This window comes from Ranitomeya imitator, chromosome 2 (genome assembly GCF_032444005.1).
Source record: "Ranitomeya imitator isolate aRanImi1 chromosome 2, aRanImi1.pri, whole genome shotgun sequence".
Classification (NCBI taxonomy): Eukaryota; Metazoa; Chordata; class Amphibia; order Anura; family Dendrobatidae; genus Ranitomeya; species Ranitomeya imitator.
Window position 1 is genome coordinate 43287454 of NC_091283.1, and position 25249 is coordinate 43312702.

The 25249-nt window shown below is 45.1% G+C and overlaps 2 protein-coding genes across 2 annotated transcripts in view; both read left to right on the forward strand.

Moving 5' to 3' along the window:
- The window catches only part of LOC138666231 (uncharacterized), a 38587-nt gene extending 25584 nt beyond the window's left edge, over positions 1–13003 (forward strand). The window contains exons 4-6 of the mRNA XM_069754466.1: positions 9124–9323; positions 11974–12133; positions 12212–13003. Coding sequence (XP_069610567.1) covers positions 9124–9323; positions 11974–12133; positions 12212–12803 — 952 coding nt within the window. The 3' untranslated portion in view covers positions 12804–13003. The remainder of the gene's footprint in view (positions 1–9123; positions 9324–11973; positions 12134–12211) is intronic.
- Positions 13004–20153: 7150 nt separating this feature from the next.
- Positions 20154–25249, forward strand: part of LOC138661694 (galectin-4-like) — a 34782-nt gene continuing 29686 nt past the window's right edge. Inside the window, exon 1 of the mRNA XM_069746550.1 lies at positions 20154–20350. Coding sequence (XP_069602651.1) covers positions 20306–20350 — 45 coding nt within the window. The 5' untranslated portion in view covers positions 20154–20305. The remainder of the gene's footprint in view (positions 20351–25249) is intronic.

The following is a 25249-nucleotide window of genomic DNA, read 5'->3' on the forward strand; positions in this document are numbered from 1 at the left end:
AGGAGAAATTGCATAACAACATTTATGGTTACATTTCTGTTTTTACACTTGTGAAAATAAAAAAAATGGTTCTGAATTAAGATGTTTGCAAAAAAAAGTTAAATGTTCATTTTTTCCTTCCACATTGTTTCAGTTCCTGTGAAGCACGTAAAGGGTTAATAAACTTCTTGAATGTGGTTTTGAGAACCTTGAGGGGTGTAGTTTTTAGAATGGTGTCACACTTCATTATTTTCTATCATATAGACCCCTCAAAATGACTTCAAATGTGATGTGGTCCCTAAAAAAAATGGTGTTGTAAAAAATGAGAAATTGCTGGTCAACTTTTAACCCTTATAACTCCCTAACAAAAAAAAATTTTGTTTCCAAAATTGTGCTGATGTAAAGTAGACATGTGGGAAATGTTATTTATTAACTATTTTTCATGACATATCTCTCTGATTTAAGGGCATAAAAATACAAAGTTTGAAAATTGCAAAATTTTAAAATTTTTTGCCATATTTCCGTTTTTTTCATAAATAATCGCAAGTACTATCGAAGAAATGTTACCACTAACATGATGTACAATATGTCATGACAAAACAATCTCAGAATCAGCGGGATCCGTTGAAGCGTTCCAGAGTTATAACCTCATAAAGTGACAGTGGTCAGAATTGCAAAAATTGGCCTGGTCATTAAGTACCAAATTGGCTCTGTCACTAAGGGGTTAAAGTGGATATTTGTTTATATAATTTTAAATAAAATAGAACAGTGATCTAGTATATGTCTATGCTAATGCTGTGTGTCATCTCCCCATGACATCCTATAAGATTCAGCTTTAACTAGTCTACCCTGCCTCCTGCTTGTAAGTGCTAACAGGGAAAAAAAACCTATCACAAGCAGGAGGCAGTGTGTCAGGCTGAAGATGCATCACATCATCGCATACACTCAGACTCTGCAATGTAATAGGGGTGAGACATTTTGTCTGTGATCTAATACTGTTGCCACAAGATAGAACTCATAACAGAGCAAATACATACAGCATACAGTACATATAGTATAGTGGTACTCTACATTAGGGGCAGCATACCGGGGGAAAGGAATCAACATGGCTTACAATCCAAACATGCATGCAAATACTGTTCCCAAAACCCCCTAAACTATTCTATAATACTAGTCTATGCAGAAATATATAACCAAAAATGATGAAGTGCTGACTTAAGGTTTTTTTCTCATTTCGTCCATCATTGTTATTTTGTAGGGCTGTATAACTATCAAATGCCTTGTTTTTGAGAATATTTGCAGTGCTTGCCCAATCATCTTGAGCGACATGTATGTAATTTTTCTCGAAGGGGTTAAGTTGATCGCATAAAATACAAATATCTATACAACTTTTGCTTTTATTTTCTTCTTTAAAGGAAGCTAAAAAGAAAACAAAAAAAAAAAAACAGAACACAATTTTCACCATTCTCCTCATGTGCTTGGTAATTCCTGGGAAAATAGCATGCCGCGCTGGAAATAACACATGGGAATGAAATTTTCTTCTGCCATTGTAGTGCAAATAAACAAAAGGGGGATGAAAGAAAGATCCTAAAACAACTCAAGCCCACAAAGCCGAGCGAAATATGGAGAAAATGAACTTTTTCTCAGCCTCTATGTATAGTAAGGGGGATCCGACATGAGAATGATTACAAAGATCTGTTCAGGGTTCTTTGCTGTAAATTTTAGACTCTTCTGTGTTTATTCCCTCAAAGGTTATTAGAATTTGTATCTCTAATGCTAATGTACTTACTGATTATAGTTACGTATGGATTGATATGATTTTTATTCCTTTATCACTATGTCTATAAGCTGTCACTGGCTACAAACAGTGCTTTGCTCACCATCTATGGGTCCAGCGCTGAATCTCTGTTGCTTTCAGTGTCTGTGAGTTTGCCGTCACCTTGATAGCGTTGTAGCCAATTACTGATCTCAGCGGCTCTCTCCGAGCTGATGACACTGGCTGCTCAGAGCTTAGTTTCTGACTGTGCTACCGACGAGACGTCAGTGAGACAGAAAATAACAGACACCATGAGCAATGGTGGAGACTAGTCACTGGACCTGGGAAGGGTGAGCAAAGAACCAAATTTAGTATTAACACCCTGCTGTTAGCCCTGGCAGGCCTGCTCACTATATAAACTCCTAAATCCCTGTCTTCCACTGCCAGTTATAAAGTTCTGCCTTACCTGGTCCACACCCCTGTACTCTGCTCCTGTTGTTCCTTTTCAGACTTTGGCTCATTTTCTTGCTATTCTTCTGCCTATTTGTTTTGTCCCTTTTCTTTACCTTCTGGTTCTGACTTGGCTATCTGATCATTTCTGACAGCCTGCTCCACTGGCCAGCAGCTACTCCGAGGTCTCAACCCACGGCCCCTGTGTAAGTCCATATCCCTTTACAGGGGATAAAGTTGAAGGCCATGGTTCCTCTGGGACTTGACAGATGGAGTAGCTAGCGCAAAGTACGTTGTGGAAGCCTGATTTAGAGCTGTCAGGCAACCATGTATAGAACAATTTTACAAGAAGAAGTGCAAACGTTTCTATTAGCCTTTCTGTCTCTGTATGTTCCACTTTTGGCTTATATATACTAATCCAAAATACTGGCCAAAATGCTACTGTGGGAAAGTGGTCTAAAGGTACCTTCACACTGAACAACTTAACAAAGATATTGCTAGCGATCCGTGACATTGCAGTGTCCTGGATAGCGATATCGTTGTGTTTGACACGCAGCAGCGATCTGAATCCTGCTGTGATGTCGTTGGTCGGAGCTAGAAGGCCAGAACTTTATTTTGTCGCTGGATCACCCGCAGACATCGCTGAATCGGCGTGTGTGACGCCGATTCAGCGATGTCTTCACTGGTAACCAGGGTAAACATCGGGTTACTAAGCGCAGGGCCGTGCTTAGTAACCCGATGTTTACCCATGGTTACCAGTGTAAATGTAAAAAAAAAACCACTACATACTTACATTCCGGTGTCTGCCGTGTCCCCCGGCGTTCTGCTTCCCTGCACTGACTGTGAGCGCTGGCCGGCCGTAAAGCAGAGCGGTGATGTCACCGCTCTGCTTTATGGCTGGCGCTTACACAGTGCAGGGAAGCAGAACGCCGGGGGACGCGACAGACACCGGAATGTAAGTATGTAGTGTTTTTTTTTTAATTTACATTTACACTGGTAACCAGGGTAAATATCGGGTTACTAAGCGCGGCCCTGCGCTTAGTAACCCGATGGTTACCCGGGGACCTCGGCATCGTTGGTCGCTGGAGAGCTGTCTGTGTGACAGCTCTCCAGCGACCACACAGCGACGCTGCAGCGATCGGCATCGTTGTCTAGATCGCTGCAGCGTCGCTAAATGTGACGGTACCTTTATTCTACACTACTTTTTCCATCTTTCCTTTTACAAGGGCCACTGGTTGGCAGAATGTACGTTCATAGTCTGGAAGAGGTTCCACCTCCTGACTGCTAATAGTATCATCCATGTAAGACACAAAATATCCACTAGATGGCATCATAAGCAACTGAATACCTTTCTGGAGACTGCTGTTATTTCTGCTCATCATTGGACTGTACACATAGGACTACAGGAAGTGGAACAGAAAATGTCTGTAGTAATTTGATAATGAATCTTTATATATCTATTATAATGCACTGCTTCATTTGTTTTTTTATGCAAATGTGAAACCTCCATATCTTCTTGCAGCCGGCAGTGGAGAGTCCAAATGTAAACTGCAGCAGCCATCCTGGATAAGCCGGATCCACAGTCAGGATCGCGTTCTGCAGCGTAGATGTCTGCACATGACCGTGAGATCATTGCTGGATGTGGCCTGAAGTTTCCCATTGTACTGATTCATTAAAGGGTCCTTTGTAGTAATCCAACAAGCCAGCGCTGCAATAAAGTCACGGGGTTGTCTAGAAAGACAGTGAGCCGCTCTTTATCTATCGGACAAGAGCATTTTGAGATATAACAGGGACCCTCACCCGGACCAGGACCTGTACGTAATGTCAGGACTGCGGGTCCTTGTAATGTTACTTGTCCCATTAGATCGAGGACTGACAACACTATGAACCTCCATCTATGGCTTTCTCTTGGCTCCTTTTGTTCTACACTACCACCCCCCACCCAGTTGGCTTCTTGTGCACATAGTTATACATAGATTTAGCCTCCAGCTGTGAAGGATGGATCTGGATGACTACAGCTGCACGGTTGAAAACATAAATTACATGGATACAAACCGAGCTGCTGTCAAAACCTTTGCGTTCGCTGCAAAAAAAAAAAAAAATCTGGTCAATACAGGTCTATGTCAGTGATCACAGACCGGGGAGACGCTTCTTCCATGCAAATATCTTTAGAAAATTATGAAAAAAAAAAAAAGTTAAATCATGGCATCTCTGGTATTGTTGGTGCTGAAGGCACAGGGTTTTTTGTTTTTTGTTTTTGCATAGAGGCTGATCAGAGAATAAAGAGAACCTCACATGTGCGGCCACCTCCCCATTGCTTGAGACCACTGCAGATCTCTGAGTTGTGCCCCTCATTTATTGATCTGAAGCTATGACTGATGACGAGCGAACATGCTTCGATAAGGTGTTATCTGATCATGCGTCTTCGTCGTCCTTGAAAAATATGTTTGAGCATGTGTGGCACCGCAGGAGTTCAGGTACCACAGTGGTATTGCCTTCCTCTAGGGGAGGGTAATGCCATGCCTGGAGACAGGAGGAGTCCCTTTGGCAGGTAACCTTACATGCAACACATTCTGATTCCAGGCCAGAAGGGGGAGCTCTACACCCGACTCGAGGGGAGGTGCTCTCTCATCGGGAGGAGTCAGTTGCTTGGCAGTTGCTAGGCAGTTACAGTTGACAGTTGGTAGCAGACAGTGATGGAGCACAGAAGGACTTAGGAGCTAGAGGAGGCCTGCAACTGGGCCTCTCTAAGCTGAGCGCAGAAACCGGGCATCGGGAGCCCGAGGTCGCGAGGAACTACAGGTCCCACGGCAGAACCGGAGGGTAGGAAACTAAAAGGGACTTGCCCACATAATACCGGAGGTACAGCAGCAATGAGAGTCCGGAGTCACCGTGGACAGAGACCCCAAAGAGACGGCTCAAGTTGCCTACCGTGCAGGTACTGTCCCTTGACAGGGAAGAAAGAGGGCCTTGTTAGAGAGCTACAGGCAGCAATGGACCACAGACCAGCGCATAGTGGAAGGCTCCCAAACTGACCTGTCAAGGGGATTTCCACCTGTCTTCGGGCTGCCTGGACTCCATCTATACCTGTTGCTGGTACCCTGGACTGAGGCTGCTTAACGCCAGTAAACCCGGTAAAGACTGCAACCCTGTGTCCTCCAATTATTTGCGGCATTCACCATCTCTGCCAAGTACACCGGGAGCCCTGAGGACACCGCTTCATCTGTGGGAAGCGACACCATCTTTGCTGCAGCACCATCGCCCCCAGAGGACCTCTTTAAGCAGCATCAGTCACCTCTGACCGAGAACCACAGGTGGCGTCACAAACTTTCCTTATTTCCACAACCCCTTTAAAGACCGTTGCTGCCACCGTGACCACCCCTTTAATTGCAACCGGACCCAGTACTGAGTACCCCACTGTCCTAATGGGCGACTCGCATGCAGCCGCAGGGACTCGCACATAATTTTCGAGCATGCCAAAGATGCCTTATCCGAACATTTGCTCATCACTAAGTATGACTTAAATCTCTGAGATAAGAAATCACATTTCCACAATGCACTTGATGAGTTACATTGCAGCTTTTTTCCAGGAGTGGTTCAGTTATGGTCCTGGAATTTACAGTAGTTTCCTAGTCGGGATAGACGAAAGACTGCGGGCGTACACAGTAGCGTTACAAGAAGGCAATGAGCTTGATGGCTACAGTCTTACGATAACCAATGAGCCTGGTTTGAATTGAGGTAGATAACTTGGTGTGAATAAGGCTAGGTTCACATTGCGCTAGGGGAGTCCGTCTAATGGACACGATTTTAAGTAGTGAAAACGCAATGTAACGGACATTGTAACGCACCCTTAGACTTGCATTGTATGACGCATCGTGACGCATGTCAAAATTGGCATGCGTTTGCCACATTCTGTTTTTTTATGACGGACCTTCGAACGCGGCTTGCAGCGTTTTCGGGTCCGGTCAAGCTAACGCAAGAGTAACGGAAGCATCAATTCTGCCATTGAAGGCTATTGCGAACGCAGCCAGACGCAAATCATACAAAATGTCCAAATGAAACCATACGTTTGAATTGCGTTAATGAGGGTGGTCCATGTGGTCATGTGACAGGAAATATGATTGCAGCCATTTTTAGGAGGAGAGACACTGCAAACACACTGTGAAAACGCCAGCAGCACGGTGTGTGTGTCTTGCAAGCGATCAGAGGCAATGTAAGTACAATTCTATGTATATATTTTTCTGTATACATCATTTGAGTGTGTAGTGCCCGTCGGATGTGTGTGTACTAAAAATGTATTGTTTTGTTTGCACACAGATGTCGGATAGTGAGGGATCAAACAGCAGCAGCAGCAGTGTGTCTGCGGTGTTCTCCTCCCAATCGGTAGGCTTTCACTTTAAAAAGCCACAATAATGTTGTGTCTCACTCCAGTGTATTGAGGTAATCCTGTGTAATCATGTTTTTATTGCAAATAGGAACCTGCTAGGCCACCCAAAAAAAAACTGGCAAAAGTGACAACGAAGGTACATGCCACACATTTTTTGTATTTCACCCATAAATTAATTGATACAACAATTGTAATTTTTTTTTTATTACACCATAGGTTGTTGAACAAGGACACACAAAAAAAAAAAACAGCCTCGCCGTCTGTCTTCGCCTCAACTACAAGCGGTAAATATCACGCTATAAATGTTCCTTTTTGACCCCAAAAAAACAAAAAAATTGTTTCCTTTTTTTTTAAATAAAAAATCTAACCTACTAATCAAACATAATACAAGAAACATATATCTAACAACGTCTAAAACCCTGGTTAAAAAACTACCGTATATACTCGAGTATAAACTGACCCGAGTATAAGCCGACCCCCTAATTTTGCAACAAAAAACTGGGAAAACTTATTGACTCGAGTATAAGCCTAGGGTGGAAAATGCAGCAGCTACCGGTGAATTTCAAGAATAAAAATAGATGCTCCATACCGTTCATTATGGCCCCATAGATGCTCCATATAAAGCTGTGCCATATATAATGCTCTGCAGCGTTCATTATGGCCCCATAGATGCTCCATATAAAGCTGTGCCATATATAATGCTCTGCAGCGTTCATTATTGCCCCATAGATGCTCCATATAAAGCTGTGCCATATATAATGCTCTGCACCGTTCATTATTGCCCATAGATGCTCCATATAAAGCTGTGCCATATATAATGCTCTGCACCGTTCATTATTGCCCCATAGATGCTCCATGTAAAGCGCTGCCACATATAATGCTCTGCACCGTTCATTATGGCCCCATAAGATGCTCCATATAAAGCTGTGCCCCATATATAATGCTCTGCACCGGTCATTATTGCCCATAGATGCTCCATATAAAGCTGTGCCATATATAATGCTCTGCACCGTTCATTATGGCCCCATAAGACGCTCCATATAAAGCTGTGCCATATATAATGCTCTGCACCGGTCATTATGGCCCCATAGATGCTCCATATAAAGCTGTGCCCCATATATAATGCTCTGCACCGTTCAGTATGGCCCCATAGATGCTCCATATAAAGCTGTGCCACATATAATGCTCTGCACCGTTCATTATGGCCCAATAGATGCTCCATATAAAGCTGTGCCGCATATAATGCTCTGCACCGTTCATTATGGCCCAATAGATGCTCCATATAAAGCTGTGCTACATATAATGCTCTGCACCGTTCATTATGGCCCCATAGATGCTCCATAGAAAGCTGTGCTACATATAATGCTCTGCACCGTTCATTATGGCCCCATAGATGCTCCATATAAAGCTGTGCTATATAGAATGCTCTGCACCGGTCATTATGGCCCCATAAGATGCTCCATATAAAGCTGTGCCCCATATATTATGCTCTGCACCGTTCATTATGGCCCCATAGATGCTCCATATAAAGCTGTGCCACATATAATGCTCTGCACTATTCATTATGGCCCCATAGATGCTCCATATAAAGCTGTGCCATATAGAATGCTCTGCACCCTTGATTATTGCCCCATAGATGCTCCACATAAAGCTGTGCCATATAAAACGCTCTGCACCGTTCAGTATGGCCCCATAGATGCTCCATATAAATCTGTGCAATATATAATGCTGCTGCTGCTGCAATAAAAAAAAAACCGACATACTCACCTCTCTTGCTTGCAGCTCCTCAGCGTCCCGTCTCAGCGTCTCTCCGCACTGACTGTTCAGGCAGAGGGCGGTGCACACTAGTACGTCATCGCGCCCTCTGACCTGAACAGTCACTGCAAGAGGACACAAAGACAGAGCGGCTCCCGGCGGGTGGAACGTGGACAGGTAAATATGACATACTTACCTGCTCCCGGCGTCCCTGGCTCCTTCCCCCGGACAGCTGGTCTCCGGGTGCCGCAGCCTCTTCCTCTGTCAGCGGTCACCGTTACCACTCATTAGAGAAATGAATATTCGGCTCCACCCCTATGGGAGTGGAGTCCATATTCATAACTTTAATGAGCGGTCCCACGTGACCGCTGAACAGGGGAAGAGCTGCGGCACCGAAGACCGTGGGACGGCAGGGGGAGCGCCGGGACTAGGGGAGTATGCGACACGCTCTCTCCCCCTCACCCACCGACCCCGCCGCCGACCGTGACTCGAGTATAAGCCGAGAGGGGCACTTTCAGCCCAAAAATTTGGGCTGAAAATCTCGGCTTATACTTGAGTATATACGGTACATACATATCATAACATAAACAAAACCCTACAAGGACAAGCAACCAAATTAAACATTGCAAAATAATTTCTGAAAAGTTGTTTTAAAAAAGGGAAAAATTTAGGATAAACTGAATAATAAAATGTAGTTTTTCCGATGAGATACTGTTATATACAACCAAAAATGAACGTATACATTGTAATATAACGTTTTGTGTTTACATAGTCCAAGCAGCCTGCCAAAATAAAGGAACATTGTGGTTGACGAAGAGCCCTTGGACATAGAGAACGAGACACTTATCACTCTAGTGGAAGCCAATCCGTCCATATGGGATCAAAGTGACAGCTCCCACCACGATATAATTAAAAATCGGAAGTTGTGGGATAAAATCATATGCCAGTTGGACCCACGATATTTGGAGAAGTCGGCATCCTCAAAGAAAAAAATTGGTAAATATTATTATTATTATTATTATTATACATTTTTATAGCGCCATTTATTCCATGGCGCTTTACATGTGAATACGGGGCAAATATAGACAAATACATTAAACATGAGCAGATAACAAGGCACACGAGTACATAAGGAGGGAGGACCCTGCCCGCGAGGGCTCACAGTCTGCAGGGGGTGGGTGAGGATACACTAGGAGAGGGAAGAGCTGGCTGTGCGGCTGTTCAGTAGGTTGAGGATCACTGCAGGCTGTAGGCTTGTCGGAAGAGATGAGTCTTCAGGTTCTTTTTGAAGGTTTCTATGGTAGGCGCAAGTCTGATGTGTTGGGGTAGAGAGTTCGAGAGTATGGGGGAAGCACGGGAGAAGTCTTGGATGCGGTTATGGGAAGAAGAGATGAGAGGGGAGTAGAGAAGGAGGTCTTGGGAGGATCGGAGGTCGCGTGTAGGTAGGTACCGGGAGACCATGTCACAGATGTATGGAGGAGACAGGTTGTGGATGGCTTTGTATGTCAGTGTGAGGGTTTTGAACTGGAGTCTCTGGGCGATAGGAAGCCAGTGAAGGGCTTGACACAGGGGAGAGGCTGGGGAATAGCGGGGGGACAGGTGGATTAGTTGGGCAGCAGAGTGTAGGATGGATTGGAGTGGTGCCAGAGTGCTAGAGGGGAGTCCAGAGAGTAGGAGGTTGCAGTAGTCGAGGCGGGAGATGATAAGGGCATGCACTAGCGTTTTTGCAGTGTTGCGGTCAAGGAAAGCACGGATCCGGGAAATATTTTTGAGTTTGAGACGACAGGAGGAGGCAAGGGCTTGGATATGTGGCTTGAAAGAGAGGGCAGAGTCGAGGATCACCCCGAGGCACCGGGCGAGTGGGACTGGGGATAGTGAGCAGCCATTGACATTGATGGATAGGTCTGGTGGAGGGGTAGAGTGAGATGGGGGAAAGATGATGAATTCTGTTTTTTCCATGTTCAGTTGTAGAAAGCGAGCAGAAAAGAAGGCTGAAATGGCAGACAGACAGTGCGGGATTTTGGTAAGCAAGGAGGAGAGGTCAGGTCCGGAGAGGTAGATCTGCGTGTCGTCAGCGTAGAGATGGTACTGCATACCGTGGGATTCTATGAGCTGTCCCAGGCCGAAAGTGTAGATGGAGAAGAGTAGGGGTCCTAGAACAGAGCCTTGAGGAACACCGACTGACAAGGGGCGAAGTGAGGAGGTGGTGTGGGGGAGGGAGACACTGAATGTTCGGTCTGTTAGATATGACGAGATCCAGGAAAGGGCCAAGTCTGTGATGCCAAGAGATGAGAGGATTTGTAGCAAAAGGGAGTGGTCAACAGTGTCAAAGGCAGAAGACAAGTCCAGGAGAAGGAGGACAGAGTAGTGTCGCTTGCTCCTGGCAGTTAGTAGGTCATTGGTGACTTTAGTTAGGGCAGTTTCAGTTGAGTGATGGGAACGGAAGCCTGATTGTAACCGATCAAAGAGGGAGCAGGAGGAGAAGTGGGAGGACAGTTTAAGATGGACGTGTTGCTCCAGCAATTTGGAGGCATAAGGGAGAAGAGATATTGGGCGATAGCTAGACACAGAGGATGGGTCGAGGGAGGGCTTTTTGAGGATGGGTGTGATCTTGGCATGCTTGAAGGATGAGGGAAAGACACCTGTTGTGAGTGAGAGGTTGAAGAGGTGCGTTAGGGTTGGGATGAAGACCATGGAAAGGTTAGGGATGAGGTGGGATGGGAGCGGGTCAAGCGTGCAGGTGGTGAGGTGTGATCTTGACAGGAGGGTGGAGAGCTGATCTTCTGTCATGGTGGAGAAGCTGGTTTTGGAGGAGCAGGGTTGAGCAGCTAAGAGGGGCAGTGGGCGCTGTGGGCCAAAGCTTTCTCTGATCGTATCGATCTTCTGTTTAAAGAAAGAGGCGAAGTCATCAGCAGAAATGAGGGGGGAGGGAGGAGGTGCGGGGGGACGGAGTAGAGAATTGAAAGTGTTGAAAAGCTGTTTAGGGTTGTGGGACAGGGAGGATATGAGGGATGAGAAGTAAGTTTGTTTTGCGGCAGTGAGCGCAGACTTGAAGCTGGCGAGGGACTGCTTGTATGTAGTGAAGTGGTCGGCAGAGTGGGATCGCTTCCATCTCCGCTCAGCAATCCTTGAAGCCCGTCTCAATTCTTTGGTCAGGCTGGTCAGCCAGGGCTGCCTGCTAATTGTACGAGTTTTACTATGCATGAGTGGGGCGGCCGAATCGAGTGTTGTTGTTATTGTTGTGTTATAAAAAGTGGCAGCAGCATCTGTGTCGTGAAGGGAAGCTATGTCTGTGAGAGGGAGAAGGGACTCAGAGAGTGATTGTAAGTTGAGATGTTTGAGATTTCTGCGAGGGTGAGTGAGTTTGTGGAGTGGGGGTTGCACACTAGGAGAGGAGAGGGACGAGAATGTCAGTAGGTTGTGGTCAGACAGGGGGAGGGGTGTGTTAGTGAGATTAGTAAGGGAGCAGAGGCGGGTGAAGATGAGGTCCAGCGTGTGGCCATCTTTGTGAGTGGCCTCAGAGGACCATTGAGTGAGGCCAAAGGAATATTGATGAATATTGATGAACAAATATTGATGAACTTAACTTGCGAAATGTAAAGATTGCAAGCTGTCAAAGAATTTTTTTTATTTTTTAACTTTAAAGCTGATGCTGTCCATACCCGGTGGAGATCCATTAGAGATCGGTTTGTACGGGACTTCCGCAACAGCCAAAACACCCCCAGTGGATCTAGTGGCAAACGTGTCACCCCTTATGTGCATTATGAGCAATTGCTGTTTCTACAAAAAACGTTGTCACAGCGCTCGTAAGTAAAAAGCTTCGGTGTGAGAGACGAACTAGTATAAATTAAAATCTCTTAAATATTTTTATTTTTTTGTTATAGAACGATATGCAGTACCGCTGCGCCGCGAGTGGCAGAGGAACCGAAGCCATCTGAACTGGAAACAAGCCAGCAGACGGGCGCTGAAGATGTGTCTGGCCTGAGCGAGCCACGATCTATGGAGAGAAGTACTGTGGCTCCTGTTGTCAGTGCCCGTTTGCAAGCACACCGCGGACGCAAGCGATCATCTAGAAAAGATGAAGTCGATGCCATAATTGTAGATGGACCCCAACGGGTAGAGGATCTGTGTCGCAGTGAACACAGAGACCTGAGGCTGGAAATTACGGACTTGCAATCCCATGAATCTGTATATGCAGCCAATGAGTGGAAGCTCCTGTTTTTGTCATATGTGCCTGTACTCCAAAACATACCGCCGCACAGAAATATGATGTTTAGGCAAAGATTGCATGACCTAGTCGACGAATTTTTGGCCCCTCAGGAACCCACTTCCTCGAGACCAAGAACCATGGACATGCCGGTATACAAACAACAATACAGAGGCCGGGGTGAACCGAGTATAGAACAGCAGAGGCAATGTAGCAGTCCATCGTACAGTTGGGCAGACAATACGCCCACGCAATATCACAGTCTGTAATTACTGTTTAAACGAACAACAAACTTTTGCAATTACTGCGTTTAAAAAAATTTTTTGTTAAATTTTAGGGTACCCAAGTTTTTCGTGTATGTTTTTGTTCATCCCTATGGGATCTCATATGTTAAAATGTCTACCAACAATGAGGTTGGAATGTTTTCAAAAGATTTTTAGTAAAGTTTAAATGTTATTATAAAATTTCATATTCTTGTATGGCTTGAACTTTTTACAATAGGTAAGGTTATATAAACTAAAAAAAAAAAAAAAGAGAATTGCCCCACACATTTCACCAATATCAACATTTTCACACGTGTCTGTCTTGCCATGGAACAAGACCTTCATGTGAAGTAATTAGCAAATTGATCACGAATCCTCATTATTTCAACTGTAGACCGAACAGCAGTCGATTCTATGCTCATGAGGTTCGAATCACAGTCATCGGGGTCAACCACCTGGGGTTCATGTCTGGAAACAAAATTGTGCAGACAGATGCATGCCTTCACTACACGGTCCACATTTTCTGGTTGCAGTTGCATGCAAGTTAGTAAGATACACCATTTTAAGGTCAAAATACCAAAGGCACACTCCACATAACGTCTTGCCTGGCTCAAGCGATAATTAAAAATGCGTCTTGTGGAGTTTAGAGTACGGCTTGAGTATGGCTTTAGGAGATTGCGTCTGAGTTGGAACGCCTCATCCCCAACTAAAACATAGGGCAAACTTGGGCCTTCGGTCACCGGAAGAGATCGTGATGAGGGTATGTTGAAATTGTTGCTGCACAAACATCTCCCCATGTTGGAGTCTTTGAAGACTCTGGAATCATTCGTCCATCCAAATGCACCAATATCCACAGCAACAAAACGGTATCTAGCATCCGCAATAGCCATCAACACGATAGAAAAGTATTTTTTGTAGTTATAGTATAGGGATCCACTATGCGCTGGTTTCTTAATCCGAATGTGCTTGCCGTCCACGGCACCAATGCAATTGGGGAAATTAGCCACATCCTCGAAATGTTTGGAAATCGCTAGCCACATTTCCGTTGTCGGGGTTGGTAGGACAAGTGGTTGCAAGTTGTTCCAAATGGCATCACAAGTTTCACTAACCAGTTGGCAAATGGTTGATTTCCCCAGTCTAAATTGAAAATGCAGTGACGCAAAAGATTCTCCGGTAGCCAGATATCTGTCGGCAATCACAAAGAAAAAAAAATTAGCACTGTGAACATGTTGTTATGATTTTAAAGGACAACTAACAAAAAGGCAAGTTAAAATGGAATGAGACAATTGCCAAAATGTACATAATTATACATGCCCCAAGATAAATTACATCTTGTCTTTGTTAATAGAAGAGTGTTAAAAAAGGATAATTACCTCAGAGTCACCACTAAACGTTGCTCCGCACAAATGCTTTCACGTAAAGTGCTGCGATGATGATGTATCTCATCCTTCACATGCGAGAGCAGAACATCAAAGGTCTCAATGGACATCTGAAGATATAGTTGAAAGGGATGATCCCGAAGCTGAACATACAGGGTGTGAAAGGCACCATATGTATTCCGTAATAAATTCACTTCATGGATCCAATATCTCCTTTGAGAAATACGCTTTCTCTGCCGAAGTCGCAACCGCATCAAGCGAAATCTAACGAGCTCAGACACAATCATCTTGCTAGCAGAAGTTCACTCAATGCTTTCAAAATGGAGAATGTGTATGCACCCACACCCGACGCTGACAAAGGAGAAAATAAATAAATAAAACTTCATTCAGTGCCTGAAGGCAGACAAACGGATGCTTCACGGACAGACATCAGAATGACATAAACGCAGTCACGTGCGTTAACGCAAGCGTTAACGTGAAGCCAATTTTTCAACAAATTTGGCTCATTTCTGTACATGCGTTTAACGGATACGTTAAACAGAATCTACTAAACACAATGTGAAACTAGCCTAAAGGTACCTTCACACTAAGCGACGCTGCAGCGATACCGACAACGATGTCGATCGCTGCAGTGTCGCTGTTTGGTCGCTGGAGAGCTGTCACACAGACAGCTCTCCAGCGACCAACGATGCCGGTAACCAGGGTAAACATCGGGTTACTAAGCGCAGGGCCGCGCTTAGTAACCCGATGTTTACCATGGTTACCATCGTAAAAGTAAAAAAAACAAACACTACATACTTACATTCAGCTGTCTGTCCCCGGCGCTCTGCTTCTCTGTACTGGCTGTGAGCACAGCGGCCGGAAAGCAGAGCGGTGACGTCACCGCTCTGCTTTCCGGCCGCTGTGCTCACAGTAAGTGCAGGAAAGCAGAGCGCCGGGGACAGACAGCGGAAGGTAAGTATGAAGCGTTTGTTTTTTTTACTTTTAGGATGGTAACCAGGGTAAACATCGGGTTACTAAGTGCGGCCCTGCGCTTAGTAACCCAATGTTTACCCTGGTTACCAGCGAAAACATCGCTGAATCGGTGTCACACACGCCGATTCAGCGATGTCAGCGGGAGATCCAGCGACGAAATAAAGTGCTGGACTTCTAGCTCCGACCAACGACATCACAGCAGGATTCTGATCGCTGCTGCGTGTCAAACACAATGATATCGCTAGCCAGGACGCTGCAACGTCACGGATCGCTAGCGATATCGTTGTGAAGTTGTTTAGTGTGAAGGTACCGTAATGGTGAGCGAACACTTGTAACTGATTGCTGGCAACTAGTCATGATTAAGCATGAAAGTACTTGGTTCTCGAATCGAGCAGGTCAAATGCTCAGACTTGGTCGAGTCAAGTACTGAGAATAATGGAAATCAATGGGAAATTTGAGCATTTTTCAGGGAGACCCTAATAGGAGGGCTTGAGGGGAGGCAAAAAAAAGTGCTGAAACGGATGGAAACGGCATTCAAATAACATGGGACCAGAATAGGGAAGACACCTGGACACAGGCGCACTGTGCTTCTTTTTTATGCTTTGCAAAATCACCTGGGTTTGCGGGTTTCCAAGCTGCAGCATATCAATTTCTCTTGTGGGAACGGTCCAATCTGCTGTGTGGAATTTCACCATAGACTTGAATTAAATGCAGGATATCCATAAATAAATAAATAATGTACAAAAATGAAGTGGAGTGTTTCCCCCCCTTCCCTACTTTTGATAACCAGCCAAGGTACAGCAGACAGCTACAGGCTGGGAAGGTCCCTGGTTATTGGTTCCTTCCCAGCCTAAAAATACCAGACAGCAAAAGCCCAAAATTGGTGCATCATATGTGATGCAACAATTATTGTACTTTGCCTGGCTCTTCCCGTTTGCCCCGCTGCGGTGGCAGTCAAGGTAATGCTAATTTGGGTTGATGTGAGCTGTGATTTGTCAAAAATCTCAGCTGCCATCACCCCCTGGGGTTCGTAATGGAGAGGCATATAACGCACTCATTCCTCACCTGATAATCAAAAGTAAAAACACTGGGAAAAAAACACTTTATTCAAATAAAGACTTCGCGAATACTATCCCTTGTTCACCACTTTATCGAAAAAAAAATTCCATGTAGGTCCAAAGCAGTTAAGACAGTCCCTCGTTCACCAATTTATTACCTAAAATGTTGACACGAAGCTCCGATGTAGTCACGTTCCCCGAATCTGGCTCCGGCGACTGTGAATAGCAGTAAAGTGACCGCTATTCACAGGCGCCGGGTACTGACTTCAACTCACATCACAGAAGCCCGGTTTCGCTGCTCTCAAAATTGATCCATGTAAAAGGCCCCAAGAATAAAAAAAGGCATCTACCTGTGCTCCACATTTATTATACATAGAGCACTGCATATAGAAGACTGGCATACAAATGGTTACCTGACTCTATACTAAAGAAACAGGAGAGTACTTGTCCTTCCTTTAAGACATTCCTGAGCACTTACACAACACTTCATAGGTAGGGTCGCACCTTTCTATGTAAACTTAGCAAAAGGGGGACTGAGATTCTGGAGATCTGGAACCGAGCAGCCAAAAGAAACGGATCTAGACCACATTATATCCATATTAAACACCCATCCGAACAGTAGCGCGGTACTTCGATGGTTCCATCCCCGGCTCTTCTTTTGATTAGATGGCCAGTCATGACATCCTTTATAGAACCAGAAACACATGGAGTACTTGCAAATTGAACAAGTCTGTAGGAACCTGTTCACACCATCAAGAAACTTGAAGACACAAAAGAGCACAGTGAGGTCAAAAATACTCTGTTGTAAAAGAAATCACAGTAATAGGCAAGTGCCAGTGAAAAGATGGACAAAAAAAAACAGGGTATTTAGTTAATACGTTTTTTTGCAAAAAAATGTATATTAAGCTGCTCCACCAATCGTCAAGGTATACCCATAATAGAGCAGTCCTATCTAATGTATATCATCCCTATCAGATGTATTTAAAAACCTGATCATCTGTACAGTACCTGTATAAGCAGGGTTCAGAGAGAAAATATCCATGTGGACATGCAGGATGGAACAGCTTTAGTGCAAATGGCTGTCATGATCCCAATGGCAGGGGATCACAAAAGGACAAGCACACAAAAAACAGAACAAGCTCTAGGGTGATGGAAACTGAGCTGACCGCGATCCTGAACCTAATTCACAACACTAGCAGTAGCCGGGGAACGTGACTACGATGATTCTAGACGTCTCGCGCCAGCCGAAGGACTAGCTTCCCCTATTAGAAGAAACAAAGACCTCTCTTGCCTCCAGAGAAACACCCCACAGAAATAGCAGCCCCCCACATGTAATGACGGTGAAATGAGAGGAAAGCACATACGTAGTAATGAAAACAGATTCAGCAAAATGAGGCCCGCTAAAACTAGATAGCAGAGGATACAAAAGTGAACTGCGCGGTCAGCGAAAAACCCTACAAAAAACCATCCTGAAATTACCTGAACTCATGTGCCAACTCATGGAACATGAGGAGTAATATCAGCCCACTAGAGCAACCAGCAACAAGGAATCACATAACTGCAAGCTGGACTAAAACAAAAATAAAGCAAAACGTGGAACAGGAAAATCAAAAACTTAGCTTGTCCTGATGATTACAGAAGCGGAAAGCAGAGGTAACAAGACACACTGATTACATTGATCGCCGGCGAGGAAATGACAAGAAAGCCAGGTTAAATAGGAAACTCCCATATCCTGATAGAACAGGTGGACACCAGAGACCGCAGAGAACACAAGTCACCCAGTACCATCTGTAACCACCAGAGGGAGCCCAAAAACAGAATCCACAACAAATGGCCCACAGAGGAGTGGTGGACTCCCCAGTCTTGTAGAAACAAGAGAACAATTATAGAACCAGAAACACATGGGCTACTTGCACAGTGAACAAGTCTGTAGGAACCTGTTCACACCACCAAGAAACTTGAAGACACAAAAGAGCACAGTGAGGTCAAAAATACTCTGTTGTAAAAAAAAATCACAGAAATAGGCACATGTTCTGCTGTCTAGTAGCGGTGGTCGGTCTCCTAGGCAACGAGTTGTAAACAAAACAAAAGTGGTAATAGCTCAAGAACGGCTGGAAATTTTAATAAGCAGTAAATAGCAAAATTCATTGTATTAACGAGCTCTTTCCAAAAATCTGCATTTATGGAGATGGCAATAATTCCTTAAGGCGCCATCGTGGATTTTCAGGTGTATTTATTTAGAATTTCCCTTTTATGTTTGTCTCACTGAAGCTCCACACTAATATGTCTGGTTCCCAAAAGGTATTGTCCCAAATCAACATATATCACTTAACCATAAATATAGGATTGTCCAGTTGACGAGACCCCCAATTATCCATACATGAAGAATTGGAAAATGTTTCCTGGTATGTTGAGTGGCGGCTCACGATGTTTAGCCGGCTGTGACCGCCTACTACCCTGCAGGGCAGGTTGTCAGGTAGAGTCTGTGGAAGGCGCACAGTAGGGGGAGGAGGATGGAGATACAGCAGAGCATGCAATGCAGGAACACTACAGCTACACGCCTTGTGCTAAGGGTATGTTCACACATTGAGGATTTGCAGCAGATTTTTCTCCACCAAGAACTAGGTGGGAAAGAATGCTGCATACAATACATACTATTTTATGCCTTTTTGAAGCTTTTCTTTAACATGCCTTTTTGCTGCGATTTTACGTGTTTTGTGTTTTTTTTTCCATTTATTTGAACGTATGAAAAAATCGACTCACTGCGGTTATAATAAAAAAAAACACTGCACCTCAGCCCCCAAAAAGCAAGGAAACAAATTCAACCATTTGAGTGAGATTTGAAATTTTTTTATTATTTTCCTGCTATAGTAAAATGCATTTTTTCAGTCCCCCCCCCAAAAATGATTTGTGTGAACATACCCCGACTGTTCTAATTTTTCGGGGGGTCAAATCCCCATGACTTTTCTACTTTTTTTTCTCTATGATCCAGCATGGGACAATACATTTGACGGTCTGTATTAAAGGCATTATTTACTACTTCATATAGGGGTTGAAAATTGTCTCCTAAATTGAAGCAAAACATAATTTTGCCATTTGGTCCTATGAACAATGTTGCACCAATTGCCTTTTATAGCTGCTGTCTATCACTGGCTCCTGAATGAGTTAACTAAGAATTCATCAGTGAACTCATTTGGTAACTTGAATTTTTTTTTAACTATATGACCCTGTTCAAATATTATCCACCAAAAATGTGGACAACCCTTTTAAATTTACACCCCAATAGCCCCAACTGTCATCTCCTATCTCATTAATGGGAAAATCTGTCTTCACTGAATACGGATTTTATCCCTGAAGTGATGTACAATAACAAATTGTATTGTGGTACCGTGTTAGCCAGAAAAATCGATGTGAATACTTTTCTGCCCAATGATGACAGAAGTATTCTGGGAGTGATACCTTTATTGGCTAACCAGAAAATAATATGTTTGCAAGCTTTCAGAGCACAGAGGCTCCTTCTTCAGGCAAGATTACAGGCCTGTAATCTTGCCTGAAGAAGGAGCCACTGTGCTCTGAAAGCTTGCAAACATATTATTTTCTGGTTAGCCAATAAAGGTATCACTCCCAGAATACTTCTGTCATCATTGGGCAGAAAAGTACGGTATTCACATCGATCCCTGAATTGAGAATATGATCAATCCTGGAGGAGAAAGAAGCCGATTTCTCTGATAAGATCTATTACAAAGTTTCTTGTTTTCATGTGGACTGTCGATTTCTGAAATAAAATTTAACACGACAATTACTCTTTACGTCTTTTGTAGCCACAATAGTGCAATGTTAGTGACCTTTATGGAGCAGTAACCGCACTAATACGCTATTATATCTGCCTCGTCCTGTGATTACACGGCGGCCGCGGAGTCCTTTCTGTGTGTCTTCCAGCAGGAGTCTCTCTCGCTTACTGTCTCGTAGTATGAAGTTGATTTTCCAGTTTTCGGGGATACGCTCCAGGCACCGGCCCTGCCCCTTCTCTCTAGATATAAAGCATCTTTCGTCTTCTTGAAAGTTCTCTATTGAGCAAGACTTTATAGCTGCAAACATGGCGTTTGTACCCGCTCCAGGCTATCAACCAGCGTTCAACCCCGTGAGTACCAGCTACTTTGCCTCCAAATTGTCTAATTAGACTATAACGATATATGATAATATATTGTCCCTTTATTTCAATGCATTCATCTTTTTTTTTTTTGCAAAATGAGCAGATTTCACAGACACCAGTAGTGCAGTTTATTAGCATCTACCATCCAGACAGTATTAGCAGGCACTGACTTTGGGGGCAGGCAGGAGGGATCTGGCTGCCCCTTCTGTGTAGATTGGGGGCCACAACTCAGCTTGTTCCTACTCCTTTTCATTATTGGTGGAGTATATCTGCACAGTAAAGTGACATGTAGTCAGGGGATGGAAGGGACGAAGCAGAGAGAACATGCGCCACACCCTACTTATTCTAGAATGGCAGACTTTGTTGGGATTAAACCACATCTTTTATTTTGCTATGGCTGATTATTTTATCTGAGCAACAGTCTGAAATTATACAATAACATTATCATGTGTCTAAATATCGATTTAATCTTCTCACAGCAGACTAGCACATTGGCATCTCACCAAAATCAAGGCAAATGCCCCACCATTATCTCCCCACACCCAGGTACTCGCCCCATCACCATCTCCTTACACCCAGGTAGATGCCCCACCACCGACTCCTTACACCCAGGCTGGCAAATGCCAAACCACCGTCTCTTCACATACAGGTAGATGCCCCACCACCATCGTCTTATACCCAGGAAAATGCCCCATCACTGTCTCCTTATACCCAGGTAGCAGGCCCACTACCTTCTCCTTACATTCAAGGCAGATTCCCCATCACTGTCTCCCCACACACAGGCAGATTCCCCATCACTGTCTCCTCACACACAGGCAGATGCCCCAACACTATCTCCCCACACGCAGGCAGATGCCCCACCACTGTCTCCTGACACACGGGCAGATGCCCCACCACTATCTCCCCACACGCAGGCAGATGCCCCACCACTGTCTCCTCACACACGGGCAGATGCCCCACCACTGTCTCCTCACACACAGGCAGATTCCCCATCACTGTCTCCTCACACACAGGCAGATGCCCCAACACTATCTCCCCACACGCAGGCAGATGCCCCACCACTATCTCCCCACACGCAGGCAGATGCCCCACCACTATCTCCCCACACGCAGGCAGATGCCCCAACACTATCTCCTCACACACAGGCAGATGCCCCACCACTATCTCCCCACACGCAGGCAGATTCCCCATCACTGTCTCCTCACACACAGGCAGATGCCCCAACACTATCTCCCCACACGCAGGCAGATGCCCCACCACTGTCTCCTGACACACGGGCAGATGCCCCAACACTATCTCCCCACACGCAGGCAGATGCCCCACCACTATCTCCCCACACGCAGGCAGATGCCCCACCACTGTCTCCTCACACACGGGCAGATGCCCCACCACTGTCTCCTCACACACAGGCAGATGCCCCACCACTGTCTCCTTACACACAGGCAGGTGCCCCACCACTGTCTCCTCACACACAGGCAGATGCCCCACCACTGTCTCCTCACACACAGGCAGATGCCCCACCACTGTCTCCCCACACACAGGCAGATGCCCCACCACTGTCTCCCCACACACAGGCAGATGCCCCACCACTGTCTCCCCACACACAGGCAGATGCCCCACTGTCTCCTTAAACACAGGCAGATGCCTCACCACTGTCTCCTCACACACAGGCAGATGCCCCACCACTGTCTCCTCACACACAGGCAGATGCCCCACCACTGTCTCCTCACACACAGGCAGATGCCCCATCACTGTCTCCTCACACACAGGCAGATGCCCCACCACTGTCTCCTCACACACAGGCAGATGCCCCACCACTGTCTCCCCACACACAGGCAGATGCCCCACTGTCTCCTTAAACACAGGCAGATGCCCCACCACTGTCTCCTCACACACAGGCAGATGCCCCACCACTGTCTCCTCACACACAGGCAGATGGCCCACCACTGTCTCCTCACACACAGGCAGATGCCCCACTGTCTCCTTACACACAGGCAGATGCCCCACACTGTCTCCTCACACACACAGGCAGATGCCCCACCACTGTCTCCTCACACACAGGCAGATGCCCCACCACTCTCCCCTCAGACAGAGGCAGATGCCCCACCACTGTCTCCTCACACACAGGCAGATGCCCCACCACTGTCTCCCCACACACAGGCAGATGCCCCACTGTCTCCTTACACACAGGCAGATGCCCCACACTGTCTCCTCACACACAGGCAGATGCCCCACCACTCTCCCCTCAAACAGAGGCAGATGCCCCACACCCAGGCTTCACCTTTGCCATTTTTTTCCTCTGAGGTCTGTGGTTTTCTGGAATTCGGCAGTCATCTATTTTGGGTGTGTCTCGCTTTTGTTCATAGTATCCAGTTTGTCATGTGTAGTTTGACATAGACGCAGAAAGCTGATGTTACATGCAGATAGGAAATCTTGTATACCTTTTACAAAATGTATTAAAAAAATGTTGTTCTTGGACACAAATGGCGGACCTCAATTGTATAAAATACTGAGGATCATGATTGCAAATAATAACAGGAATGAGGCAGCAGAATGGATGAGGCACTAGATACGGCCGCACCCAGGGATTTCTCTGTATTGTAACCAGTGGGGCATTAACACGTTATGGGGCACCTGAGCGGCACCTATTATGGCTACCCAAAAAGGTTTGCATTTGCTTTTACTATGCAGTAGATTTATACAGTGCAGGGGTGTAGAAGTTTTGGTCAGATTGGTCTCTGGAGCCTGAAAGGTTCCCCCAGAATATCCGGGAGATTCCTGAAAAATGGAAGGGGTCCCTGACTCCCAGGATACTGTCCTGCAGCTGCCCTCAGAGTAAGGAGTACAGAAAGATCAGGGAGGGATGACTTTCTGCACGTCTGGTCGGGGTCGGTGTTAATGGGGAGACATGTCTGGGGACTGCATCTTACGGGTAGTCTGGTTTGAGATCTTTAATTTAGAGGTAGTCTGGTCTGGGACTGTATTTTAGGGATAGTCTGATAGTCTGTATTTTGCTTGTAGCCTGATCTGTCGTTGGTATTTTGCAGGTTTCTGGTCTGGAGTGTGTATTTAGGGCGAATTTGGTCTGGGGTCTGTACTGTTTTTTGGGACATATGTAATATTTTGGATTAATATTCTATATGTTAAGGGGGTATGCTAACGGAGAAGACCCTGGTGGACCTAGGGAGGCTGGCACAAAATCGATCGTCCAACAAGTCTGCATGGCATGAGATATAGCCGAAGACTGTTAAATAAATAATATAAATATCAGGGGGATATACTATATAAATAAATGGGGTATCAGGCAAAAATATTTGCATGCAATGTACCCTGCAAAGCTTCATAAGTTCCCATTTATAATCTTCAAGAATCATCTTCTCAAAAGTTGGCAAATTCAATATTCAATGTCACATGTCTTCCAAATATTAACCTTTTACTATTCATCCTTGGAATTTCGGCTATGGAGGGTAGAGTACAGGTATCAAACTGGAGCAGAATTATAGAATTAATGGGAGATATTCGGAAAAACTGACCAAAACTTACTGTCAAATCACAGTAATGTCCTTTACAGACAAAGTTAGAGATCCACCTCTGAGCCCCAATGAGCTGCAGAGGCAGCAACACTCCCGAGCCGACCTTTCATTCCAACTTCTGGACCTATAGAAGAGATTTTTTTTATTCTTCACATTAAACAATTTGAGTATGAGTGTCAGAAATAACAGCCAAGGGTGCAAGAAGGAGGAAGGGATAGTCAGGGAGTGTCAGCTACATTGTGCTCTTCGAGTCTCATCATTCCCATTAACCGCTAATTCCCTGTCAATAGATGCGAAATGGAGTCTCCATAGAGAACGAGTTGTCTGCTGGATGGAGATGTCTTAGTATCCAACACAATGGGACATCCGATGATCTTCTGGATTAGCCATAGACATTAGTTTTTTGGTTGTTAGATTTCTCATCTAGCGTTGGGTTATTTCACTGCCTAAAAGGAACGGGCATCTGAATTCAACCCCCCAATCCTTATGTCCACCAACATAATCTATCAGGGAGAGTCAGGAGAACCCCAAACACAATAGATAGTTGGCTGATCCCATCAAAATTGTTGGGTTCGGCTGACTTGTATCCGATGTGTATGGGGGCCTGAAATTCTAATTTTTGCAGTCAGCCTAACATGGGCTTATTTGGGTACAAAAAACAATTCCCACTTTGTATTGTGAAATAGAAGTTTTTAAATGTTTACTGCTAAAATACCAGGAGACCTCATGGCACCTCTAGGATACCAAAAAAATTGGCAAAATGTTCGAGTTTCACCAAAACTTCCCAGAGAGTAGGAAGGTTTCTTGTGCGTGAAGCCACAATATTCCGCCATCTCATGCAGTAGTAACAGTTGCACATGGACCATGGGGCATAATGTGGCTCAGGGCTCCCTCTGCCACATTCTTGTAAATGGCAAATGGTGGGTGGGAGCCCTGTTATAGATTTAGAATAGGGGTCTATGAACTTATGTCTTTGGTATCAAGTATGGAAAGTATCCAACAATATTGATCAGAATAGCAAAGAACTGCACACTGGAGTTCATGCATCGCATCGTCGGGTGAAGACGCACCTGTATTGTCAGGGTTTTTATTTGCACCTGCTGCTTCAAAGACATTGGGAATAATGTTGTAGTAGCATATGATTTTGCTCTTTTGGCCTCCAGGGCTGGAACTCCTCTTTTTACTTTTAGATTTTGCCAATTTGCAATCACCGGAGCTGGACCTTCTGGTCACTTTTGATTCCCTTTTCCCCGAGAACTTTAATCAAATTATCTTCCAAGTATTTCTGGTTGGCAACCCTCGGCTTTCCAACCCTACAGACTTTCTCCCATTGCTTCAATTTGAGAAATGGGAA